This window comes from Candida jiufengensis, assembly GCF_024610255.1.
Source record: "Candida jiufengensis strain CBS 10846 chromosome Unknown scaffold7, whole genome shotgun sequence".
Taxonomy (NCBI): Eukaryota; Fungi; Ascomycota; class Pichiomycetes; order Serinales; family Debaryomycetaceae; genus Lodderomyces; species Lodderomyces jiufengensis.
In genome coordinates, this window is record NW_026261556.1 from 794,179 (window position 1) to 806,420 (window position 12,242).

The window sequence follows — 12,242 nt, forward strand, 5'->3', positions numbered from 1 at the left end:
ACTATTAATTACTAAACACAATTAATAATAATATTAAAATATGATTGGATTAAAAAACATTAGTTTTATAAATCGGATATTCAATTTATTTCAATTATATGATAATTGGTTTTATTTTGATCGTTGGTTTTGGATACTTACTATCACCAACTATAAATAATGGTTTATTGAATCATATTAATTAAATCATATTTCATTTTAGTATTTTTATTCGTACTCTTATTCTTGTTCTATGAAGAATAAAATAAGAAAAAATTCTAAAATTAAGTTGTTATTTATCCGAGTATGGGAGATACTTTTTTTAATTTTATTTTAATTTTACCTTGATATCTATTTACTAACTTAAATTTATTGAGAAACTTTATATGCATTAATTCTACTAACATCGCTATTAATTACCGTGATATTTATGAGATAGATGTTTATAAGCTTGTTTAGTATTCAAAACTTTACCATTATCATCTTTATAATTTAATTCAACTTTTGGATTATAAGATTCAAATTCATTCTTACCTCGATTGTTATTGTTACTGTTACCAATTTTTCTGTTTTTAAACCTATTACCATTTCTTTCTGGTTGTTGATTCTCTTCATTAATTATATTCTTATTTTTCAATCTTTCATCTAATTTCTCTTCAAAATATTTTTCTTTTTCGACTTTTGATAAATTTTTATATTGTTTATCTTTTTCCAATTCTTCTTTTAATACTCTTTCTTCTATCTCAGTTTTTAATTTTAATAGTTCTGATTTTTGACTTAATTTTTCAATATATTTAAAATTACTTGATGATGAGGTATCATTAGTGGGTACGATCTTGAATTTTTCAGAATTATTATCTGATTGCATTAAATTTTTGGATTGTAAAAATTTCAAAGTATCTGCTAGACCACCTCCAAAATTTGGTTCATTGTTTTCTTCATCATTAGTTGGAGTAAATGATGTAGATGAAGTTATTTCTCTCTTTTGTTCTCGACCATCATCATTTGAATTCTCAACTTTCGTAGCATGACCATTCTGTTTTGCACCTTTATCTTCTTCAACTTGCAACATATCTTCAATAGGCTCACCATCTTGATCATTTAATAAATTTGTATCCAAATTGTTTAAAAATCCAATTGTATCATCATAAATATTATCGACATAATATTGTCTTTTCATGTTAGATTCTTCTGACTTTTTAATAGTCTGCAATTTCTCATTGGCTTTCGCTTCATTTGCTGAATCATTTGGTTTGATTATTTCTCCTCTTTGCCTTTTCTGTCTTTGTTGTTTGGTAGTCCTGTTTACGGTTATTGATTGATGTAACTCATTTTCTAATTCTTCAAAATTCAAATCAATTTCTTCTAATGGATTTAAATCATCATCCTTTATTCTTGTCGTTCTAGATTTACTATTATCCAAAGGTTTTTTTTTCTTGAATTTTTTGAATTTGATAGGTTCAGGTTGAGACCATTCAGTCGCCGATTCATCATCTTTTTTGTTTTCAAATATATCAGTGAATTTAGTAACATTTTTGGGTTTTGATTCTTCCTCTCTAGAAGGTTTACGAGCTGAATTTAGTTTGATAGTTGAGTTTTTAATACTTATGCCATTGATGGAGTCACTATCTTCAACTTCATCGTCATCTGGTTGATACCGCCTACCATTAAATTTCAACATATCTGCTGCTTTTTTCTCCTTTAATTTATTCTTTACTTTCAAGGCTTGTGTTAATTTTTCGTTCGTCAATAAATCTTCTCCTTCTTCATCATCTAAAATATTTGAATCTTGTAAAGTTAAAATATCATTATTTTTTAAAGTATTTAATTCTTCAAGGTTGTGATTGATTTTGGCATTTACCTCGTCGTGATTGTCGGTATTTTTAGTTTCAATTTTTTGCTTTTTTGTTGAATGTTCTTTTCCTAAATTATTTAACCAATTATCAGTATCCAATTCTTCTTCATCACTTTGAATTTCCATTAATTTACGTTTAGTCGAGGAAACTTTAGCTTTCGCTATTCTTTTGGATAAGTCATTATCTTGATTGGAATTTTGCAGTTGAATCAGCTGGTAATTTGATTCTGTGGGTTCAGTGGGTATTGGTTGCAATCCTAAGGATTTCCGTAGTTTATTAGTTTCTTCAATTGATAATTCTATTATATTATTTGATGATGGAGTGGGTTCAATTTGTTTCTCTGATTCATTTTTGGTGATGGGAATTGGTTTCAATCCTAATTTAAGTCGTAGTTTGTTTGTTTCCTCGAGGGATAATGATATATCTTGTGACATTTTACCTGATTATAGCTTTGGTTGTAAATATTCACTTAAATGTATGAAAAAAAATATGAGATTAATAGATACTAAAAAGATAATATAAATTAGGAAATTAATGCGGCAAATAATTTATTTAATTAATTATACATAATAAAATAATTTTTAATTTTTGTTTTGTTTACATTTCTTTAAATAAAATTATTTACAACCAAATTTAATTTTCGAATTCAATTTTTAATAATATACAATTCAGATGATAATCAGATGAGTGAAATTGAATCAACTCAATTGAATATCCCCTATACATCAACTACTATAAATCGTGATAATTTCAAATTTCAAATCAAACAAATTATTGGAACATCAGCCAGAACAAAACAACAATTATCAATTCAAGATGATTTAATCGCATATACTGCAAGTGGTGGAGTAGTTGTAAATAAAATTAATAAATCAAATAATGAAGTTATTAGTCAACGATTTTTTTGTGCAAATAATAGTACAAAACATAATAATGATTCTATTGGAATTTCATCAGCAAATGCTTATTTAGATATAATTAAGGGAAACGTTACAGGAATAGATGATGAAGTGAAAAAAGATTCATATGGGTTTCAAATAACTAATGAACCACTAGAAATTTACGGAAACTCATTCTCATCAAATGATTTTGAAGATAATGCACCAAATAATGGAGCTTCACCATCAAAATTAAAAGATAAAGTTAGATCAATTAATTGTATTACAATATCACCAAATAAAAAATTATTAGCAATTGGGGAAACAGGTTATCAACCAAGAGTTTTAATTTTTTCATTAGCTCCAAATTCTCAAGATTCTCCTATTATGGTGATATATGAACATTCATATGGAATTGACAAGTTAGTATTTTCACCAGATTCAAAAAATTTATGTTCCTTGGGTGTTATTAACGATGGTTGTATCAATATTTGGAAGTTGACTTTAAGTGGGATTGTACTACAAGCAAGTAATAGATGTTCAAATATTATCAACAAAATTCTTTGGCATGAAAATTTGATAATAACTATCGGTTTAAGATTTATTAAAATATGGAGTTTTGAAAATAATAATTCTAATAAACCAATAGTATTGAAAGGAAGAAATGCTCATTTAGGTATATTAATGAGTTTAAACTTTATTCATATGAGTATCTTGAACGATGATGAAGTCTTGATAGTAACAAATTTTAATCATTTACTAGTGTTAAAATTAAATTTTGATTCTCCAAAATTGGTTGCATTGAAAAGTCCTTCAGAAGAATTTTATTCAATTTGTGTTGATTATATGAATGAATTAGTATGGCTCGGTGGAATAAATGACAAAATTACAAGTTTACCAATTAAAAATTTGACTCCCGTTGAATTGAATACTATTAATTTACCTCCACCTGAATCATCAAGTACAAAACTACATCAAAAATTAAATGGGATTTTTGGAGTCTCGTATAGTGAACTAAATTCATCTCAAAAATTAATTTTACAATTGAATGAATTTTCCAAAGACTACTTAATATATCTAAGTGAAAATGAAGAAATTAGATTTTATAATAAAGAAGACTCCAACTTGGATAAATTATTAACTAACTCCATCATCAATAGTATAAGTGGAGTCAAGAAAAGCTACAACAAGGATTACCTAGTTTTTTCAAAAGATGGAGTAATCAAAAAGTTAACTGACTCATGTGATTTGGAAAATCTACTACAATATGATATTCCTGGTAATGAAGTTATCACAAATACTTTAACTGCAGTTGAACACTTCAATAACAAATTTGTTTTGGGAGATAGGTATGGGTCCTTGTATATAGTTGAAAAAGTCATCAATGACGATCAAGAAAGTGAAAGCAATGTCATTTTTCAAATAAAAGCTCATACTTCTACCATAAATAAAATATTGTATTTCAAACAACATGATCACGAATTGATTTGCACAATATCAAGAGATAGAACAATACAAATGTTTGTTAATAAACCTGCTGGTTGGGAATTATTACAAACTATACCTATTCATAATGGAAATGTTTTTGAAATTTCACTTCATGAAAATCAATTGATTGTTTGTTCAAGTGATAGAACGATATCAGTCCATACTATTAATGTTGAACCAGATTTAATGTTAACAACTTTTAAAATTATTACGTTGAAATCTACTCCAGTTGTAATTGGACTATTCGAGAATGAGTTAGTTGTATCCACAATTGATAAACAATTATTAATATATGATCTTAACTTTGATCTCAAAAGATCAATGAAATTAACGAATGAGAAGCTTAATGAAAGTTTGCTTGTTGAATTAATGGTAAAATATCAAAATTTATTAATTGTTTCGTGCTCAGATAAATCTTTAAGAGCATTTGATTATACTACCGGGAAGTCAATTGGTGTATCATGGGGTCACCTGGAATCTTTAATGGCATTGTTTATCAATAATAACGATGAAATTATATCAATTGGTAATGACGGTTGTTTATTTGCTTGGTCAATTAATAGTAATGAAAAAATAAGACCTCAATCAATAGAAAGAAGTTTAACTGATGAAGATTTTCAACCATTATATAGTAAAGTTGCAAGGAAAATATTACCTACAGTTCCAATTGGATCGACTTCACCAAAAGATACATCAATTGATAAAAATACACTCGGTGGGGTAATCGGTTCAAACAAAGAAAGTTTAACAAACAAGACACCATTGATATCACCAGATACACCAACTCCAAAATTATCAACAGCTACTTTAAAAAGAATGGAAGCTAAGAAAACTCAATCCACTACAACATCACCAGCAAGATCAAGATCAGTATCACCAGTTAGATCATCACAACCTCAAAAATCAACAACAGTCACTACAACATCAACATCAACAATTCGCTCACCAACTAGACCAACGTTTCCATTACATAAATCCCAAAATGCACTTAGTGGAATTACAAAATTAAATCAACCATTATCATCACCAAGTCCAGCAAGACGCGGACCCACATCTCCAAAGTCATCTGTAGATTTGGGATCAAGTAACAAAGCAAGACCTTTTATTCAATTAAATAGTAGTCCGACAAGAAGTTCATTCAAATTTAATAACACTTCATTACCCAATCAAAATAATACCACATCAAATAATAACTCATTAACTCCTAATACAATTGATTTTGATTCCACTATGAAGTTTATGGATAATTTAATTGAAAATTCATCTAAATTTAAGGATGATGAAAAACAAAAACTTGTGAATAAACTAAATGAACTAAAACTAAAATTAGGCGTTAATCCAACAAACGAAACAGATATATTAGAAAACTACTCAAACAAATTAATATCATTAGTCGAACAGAAATTAAACATTGCAAAGAATGGCCATACTAAATCACCTTTAAATAAAAGAGATTTTTCCAACAAGAGTAATAGTGGGATTTCTCATGATGATATATCTACAATTATTGCAACTAATGTTGATTTAGATTTGAAAGAAATTAATAGTAGTGTTTTATTAGATGATATTGATTAAATGAAAAATGCAAAACTGAACTATATACATAAGAATTATAATAAATGCTAGTAGTTGGTTAAAAAATTTAGTTTCTTGGTTTTATTGTCGCTGACTCTATTGGATTTGAATTTATTGATTCATCTGCTTGCTTCCATGGATTTTCTTTGGTCTCTTTCTCTATTACGCTATTCTCTATTTTCAGTGGTTCTTCAATCTTCCTACTTTCTCGTTCAACTCTATCCAACTCATCTTGTAATTTCATTTGATTATCCTGCTCCATCTGTAACTTCTCAAATTGCCATTTATCATCAGCTTGTTTAGCTAAAACTTTCAACTTCTGTTGTCTAACTTGATCCCCCACCAATTCATTTAAAGTAGGTGGATTGTTCCTCGTTCTACGTAGCCATTGTAACCATTGTGGTGGAATGGTTTTAAAATAATCAACCTTAAACACTTGTTGTTGAAATGGTTCTAATTTTCTTCTTAATCTTGATAAATTCCCATCGATTGTAAATTCCCAATATGTATTACCTGCTAGGTCATAACCTACAAAAAATTTCCGACGGAATGGGATATTTCTTTTAGATTGCCATTTATGTAGGAGTCTTTTCCAAGGTGAATGTTTTTGTTTTATTATTTCCATTTTGTTTTGGAGTTGGTTGTGAATTAAATTGGTTTTGATTATAACTTGTGTTTTTGTGATAATTTAAATTTTATTGGTTTTGATTATAACTTGTGTTTTTGTGATAATTTAAATTTTAGATGATGTTTCTTTCGTAAAATAAAAACCCCGTAAAGAATACATAATTACATCATTAATTTGAATCATACATCAGCTAGATTAGCTTACATTACGACAGTCAATATATATTGATATATATTGATACTACATACCACTAAAATACATTAAATATATCATGAAGAGAATATGAGTAAAAATAAAAATCAATCAAATAACAATGACACAACAAGAAACCAAAGATCAAATACAATTACCAAGCTCAAGAACATACTACCAGCACCAATAGAATTAAATAATGGAGAATCATTAGAAAGTCATAAACAAAACCATAAGAGTCACATTACAGATGTAAGAATAGGTGATCATCATTTAATAAAGGGAGATTATGGATCATCTTATATAGTATGGCAAATTAAAATTACAATAAATGATTTAGATTTTTCATCTATAATTTTATATAAACGATATAGCGAATTGCTTCAATTTTATAATGAATTGAGAGTGAAATACAACAAAACAGCAGATTCCAAAAGAAAGAAATCGAAAAATCGAGTAATTAATGAAATAGAAGATGAAATAATAGATCTAGAAGAGGAATACGATGATACATCAAACCTAAACATTATAATACCAAGTCTACCACCAAAAGATTCATTAAGTTTTGATAGGTTTATTATAAGTAAAAATTGGCTAGAAGAAAGAAGAAAAGGGTTGCAGTGGTTTTTAAGTTCAATATTGTTGGATCCAATTTTACAAAATGATCCAATTGTTAAGAAATTTGTATTAGATGAATCTAAGTAAAAAATTCATAGTATGATTGTTTGAAATCGTTTAAGCTTCTTTGTTATGTAGAACGTACTAGAATTATTTGTCAATGTATATTTAAATTTTACTCAACCTAAAAGAAATTTTTAAATTATTAAAATTTTGCAGCAAAAAATAAGCATACCAAATATTTTGCCATTTGATATATTTACAAAACTAATTTTCTACTTTTTTCAAATTGGTTTGGAAAACTTTTTCTTCTTTAATTGATCACCAAACTTTTATCCATACAAATGTAGAATTATTTATTTATTTATTATTACTAACTTCAAAATTCTAGCTTTCATTATCAATTGAGAAAGATTTGTGAGACACTTCACCCACATAAGTATGGGAACAATCTGAGTTGACTACCTGAGACGCTTTTCCAACCCATTGGACAAATAAACAATTTTATTAAACTTAAGAAACCAACCTATGGAGTTCAAACATAACTAACTGACTGGACTGTGATTTAAATTAGACACTGGAATGAAGCAAGTGTGATTTTTGGTGCTTTGAATAGCTGATTGACGACCCTTTTTGACTTTGATATTTGATATACATGACTTTGAGTGGACAGGATGAATGGCAGAGATGGATAGTTGGATTGCTTTTCTGATTTAATTCAGATCAATGCAGTTTACCAAACAATATAGTACTATGACTTACTTCCAAATAACCAGTTTTTAGGTTTTTAAATTATGATACTATCATATACAAATGCTGTTACTAACAATAAAATGAAAGCTTTTAAAAATTGAGTAATTATTATTATTTGATAACTTTAAACTTTTGGATTAAAAGCTTGTTCATTATAATTTGACTTAATTTTGACATGAATGATTAAATAGGAATAATTATTTCTTGACTCATCAAATATTTAAATTGGATGACTAAGTGAATTAAATTTTTATTTGCAATTTCATCCAAATTTTTCGCCATGATACGAACCAAACAACAAGATAACATTGTATTAAAATATTAAAAATCATATTTTAAAATTGACAGGTTGGAATAATACTTGATTAATTAGCTATAAAGTTCATTTTAAAACCAACAATTTCTACAATTTTCATATTCAAAAATGTTTGTAATAATTAAATAGTAGTAGTTGGTGGTTGCGTAGATTCTGAAATCACATATGGTGCTTTTGATTCATATTGTTGATTTTTTGATAACAATTTTCAATATTATTCTGGATTATAAACTCAGTAATTAGTTTTTTAACTCATTCATTTATTTAATTAATGGAGTAACCGATTGTTTTATGTGGTTTTTGAGGTATTTGTTGAAGATTGAATAGATTGATTCACACCGTAATTGATCAAAAATACAGCCGTGTGCATTTAGTATTAGTCGCAGAATCAATTTTGATGACAGTAACATCATACCCCCTTTTACCCCTTAACAATCAGAAGTGCTTAAATTTAACAATCATAAATGGCTTAATAACGATTTTCATTAAAGAAATAGAGCTACTTCAAAAGTAGGCAAGTGCATACGCATATTTCAAAAGTTTCAAAGCAAATAAATATTACAATTGGAGTTAAAAAATGATACATATTTGAACTAATTTAAATTTGAAAAAATACTAATGAGTATATCACTATCACATGATAATTAATCGATCAAAATAATAGCGATCAGTAAGTAATAATTATATATAATCACTTCTCGATAATAACTAGATCATTTCTGACATGCATATATAGTAATAGTTTATACCATTGGACTGATGATTTAAAAGTCCAGATCAAAAATCAAGTACTTATTAATAATATAAAACATAAAAAAAATCTTGATATAATGATTAAAATAAAGTCTAGAATAATTTTATGATTATTTATTTTTTTAGTTAATATTATGTAATCATTTATATGTGTTATTATATAAATATTATATAATATTATATATAAAAAATTACGTAATAATTGATTTCAGAAATTCTCCATAATTCGCATTTCTTTTTTTTTTTTTTTTCCAATTCAAACGTCCAATTTTTTAAAGTTTGAAAATAAAACGAATCTAAATTTTAAAAACATTTAGTAATCAAATTACATCTCATAAATATTAAATATATATAAATAGATCAATAATTGTCTCAATTTATACATAAACTATAGAATTAATTCAAAAACTCAATTGTATTATAATCAACTCAAATTTTATATATTAACAACTTATTATTAATCAACTTATAAATCATTTACATACAATTAAAACATGGTACATCATAAAGTTACAATTATTGGATCTGGTCCAGCAGCTCATACTGCAGCTATATATTTAGCTAGAGCTGAAATTAAACCAACAATGTATGAGGGAATGTTAGCAAATGGAGTAGCAGCAGGTGGACAATTAACAACTACAACAGATATTGAAAATTTTCCTGGTTTTCCACAAGGTATAAATGGTACAAAATTAATGGAACAAATGAAAGAACAAAGTGAAAGATTTGGTACTGAAATTATTACTGAAACTATTTCAAAATGTGATTTATCAAAAAGACCTTTTAAATTATGGACTGAATTTAATGAAGATGAAGAACCAATAACTACAGATGCTGTTATTATTGCAACTGGTGCATCTGCAAAAAGAATGCATATTCCAGGTGAAGGTGATTATTGGCAACAAGGTATTTCTGCATGTGCTGTATGTGATGGTGCAGTTCCAATTTTTAGAAATAATCCATTAGCTGTTGTTGGTGGAGGTGATTCAGCATGTGAAGAAGCTTTATTTTTAACTAAATATGCTTCAAAAGTTTATTTATTAGTTAGAAGAGATCAATTAAGAGCTTCATCAATTATGCAAAAAAGAGCTAAAAATAATGAAAAATTAGAAATTTTATGGAATACAGAAGCAAAAGAAGCAAAAGGTGATGGAAAATTATTACAATCATTATTAATTTATAATAATAAAACAAAACAAGAAAGTGAATTAAAAGTAAATGGTTTATTTTATGCTATTGGTCATATTCCAGCTACTAAAATTTTTGAAGGACAATTGAAAATGGATGATACTGGATATATTGTAAATAAACCAGGTACTGCTGAAACTTCAATTGAAGGTGTTTTTGCTGCAGGTGATGTTCAAGATAAAATTTATAGACAAGCTATTACTTCTGCTGGTACTGGTTGTATGGCAGCTTTAGAATGTGAAAAATTCATTGTTGAACAAGAAGATTAAGAAGTTTAATCTTTTCTTTATTTTACGAACACTAATCTAGGTAATTTATACAATGTTATACAAAACTTATAGAAATATATATATATAATATAAAATGCATATAAATATAATAATTTAATCATTGGTAGTAAAATGTAGTAAATAGTGCAACATTATTATTAGTGAGATATTATTTGAATTTTGCAACGAAAAAATTTTGCAGCCAAAAAAATTTAAAATTTTGATCCTTCAACAAGACCATATGGATTATAATTTTGATTTTTTCTTTTATGTGACTTTTTAGTGAAATTTTTGACAGTTTTACCATGATGACCATGTTGATTTTCTTTATATCTAACTTCGTACTCTTCTTCATCAGAATCATCTGAATCAATTGTAGTATCCATATTTTCATAAAATGGTGAAGTTTCCAAAACTTTCGATAATTGAGGATTTGATTTTAATTTTTGTTTCTCATGTCTTTTTGAGGTTTTTGCAACATAGTGATTTCTAGTTTTTTTAACTGATTTTTGGATGTTTTCATTAATTGGTTGTAAAATTGAAGAATCTGGAGAATTAAATTGATTTTGATATTGTTGAGATACATCTGCTGTTGGATCTGGGAAATTAAAAGATGTATCTGTAGTAGAAATTGATTTAGTGTTATTTACCAAATTATTTGTATCGATATTTTGAGTTGGGTATCCTTTTAATGGTAATTTCTGAAACTCATTTACGTAGCAATGGTAATCTTCTTCATCTAAATGATCATGAAATTTAAGATATTGCTGTAAAATATTTGGTTGTGGATTGAAATAAGTAAATTCTCTCTTAGGTTCTTCTTTTAGTTCTTCTTTTAGTTCTTCTTTTAGTTCTTCTTTTGGTTCAACTACTTGAACTTTTTTAGTCTTTTCTTTTTTGAGCTTACTCCATATTGATTTTTTAGGTTCAGGAACTTCTTTAGTAGTTTTGGATTTTGATCTTTTTGAACTTTGTTTTATAGGTTCTTCTTGAATAGGTTGCAAAATTTCTTGGAATACCAGTTCATCATTTTCAAATTCCAGACTTAAAGTTGAACTAACAATTTCAGATCTTATATTGGTATCTTGTAAACTTTCATCAACAACACTTTGATTCGCATCTTGTTTTTTTGTTGTAATATTAAAACTAATACTTACTGATAAATCCAAATCATTTTGTTCATTTCTGATAAAATTATCGTTTCCAATTCTTGCAGATTCAACTTTTATAGATTTAAAACTAGATAAAAAATTTTGATTTATTGATAATGATTCAATATTATTCCCACCGTAAAAATGTTCTAATTCTTTTGTTATAGCTAATGATAAATGATATAACATAAACATATCTTGATTTGATGTTTTAATATCTAAATTTTTTGCGTACTTTGTTCCAAGAACGTCATTTGGTACAACTGACGCGTTGGGGTCTACTTGCTTTTTTGATTTAAATCTCATCTGAATTGATCGTTATTTAATAAATTATTAGTTTGTTGTTTGGGTTACAATTGTTTGATGTAAACTGAAAATGTGTTGCAAAAAAACATCATTTACTATAAAGATTTTGTGTATACAAAAAGTAATAAATTACCTACATTTTTACAACCTGAGCTTATTAACAAAAAAAACATCAATAAGCACAGAATTGAGCTTATAAGTCAATCATTCTAGAGACGAGTGGTTAAATTAAAAATCTTCGATGTCTATAGCATCAACTGTTGATTCAAAACTTATTGAGCTTTAATTTTGG

General features: G+C 26.9%; 6 protein-coding genes across 6 annotated transcripts; 3 read left to right on the plus strand and 3 right to left on the minus strand. All coding sequences in view use genetic code 12, as the record gives it.

Annotated features, from left to right (window-relative positions):
* Window positions 1-391: 391 nt before the first annotated feature.
* On the minus strand, window positions 392-2,269 carry KGF54_000960 (U4/U6-U5 snRNP complex subunit; the record flags this gene model as incomplete). The annotated part of the gene is made up of 1 exon (XM_051766930.1): window positions 392-2,269. The coding sequence occupies one exon, from the start codon at window positions 2,267-2,269 to the stop codon at window positions 392-394; it is 1,878 nt and encodes a 625-aa protein (XP_051622174.1).
* A 249-nt stretch (window positions 2,270-2,518) lies between these two features.
* KGF54_000961 (uncharacterized protein) lies at window positions 2,519-5,776 on the plus strand (the record flags this gene model as incomplete). The annotated part of the gene is made up of 1 exon (XM_051766931.1): window positions 2,519-5,776. One exon carries the CDS (start codon window positions 2,519-2,521, stop codon window positions 5,774-5,776), a length of 3,258 nt encoding a protein of 1,085 aa, XP_051622175.1.
* Window positions 5,777-5,843: 67 nt separating this feature from the next.
* KGF54_000962 (uncharacterized protein) lies at window positions 5,844-6,401 on the minus strand (the record flags this gene model as incomplete). The annotated part of the gene is made up of 1 exon (XM_051766932.1): window positions 5,844-6,401. The coding sequence occupies one exon, from the start codon at window positions 6,399-6,401 to the stop codon at window positions 5,844-5,846; it is 558 nt and encodes a 185-aa protein (XP_051622176.1).
* Window positions 6,402-6,686: 285 nt separating this feature from the next.
* Window positions 6,687-7,301, plus strand: KGF54_000963 (uncharacterized protein; the record flags this gene model as incomplete). The annotated part of the gene is made up of 1 exon (XM_051766933.1): window positions 6,687-7,301. One exon carries the CDS (start codon window positions 6,687-6,689, stop codon window positions 7,299-7,301), a length of 615 nt encoding a protein of 204 aa, XP_051622177.1.
* A 2,229-nt stretch (window positions 7,302-9,530) lies between these two features.
* On the plus strand, window positions 9,531-10,493 carry TRR1 (thioredoxin-disulfide reductase; the record flags this gene model as incomplete). Its single annotated transcript, XM_051766934.1, has 1 exon — window positions 9,531-10,493. One exon carries the CDS (start codon window positions 9,531-9,533, stop codon window positions 10,491-10,493), a length of 963 nt encoding a protein of 320 aa, XP_051622178.1.
* Window positions 10,494-10,705: 212 nt separating this feature from the next.
* KGF54_000965 (uncharacterized protein) lies at window positions 10,706-11,950 on the minus strand (the record flags this gene model as incomplete). The annotated part of the gene is made up of 1 exon (XM_051766935.1): window positions 10,706-11,950. The coding sequence occupies one exon, from the start codon at window positions 11,948-11,950 to the stop codon at window positions 10,706-10,708; it is 1,245 nt and encodes a 414-aa protein (XP_051622179.1).
* Window positions 11,951-12,242: the final 292 nt, after the last annotated feature.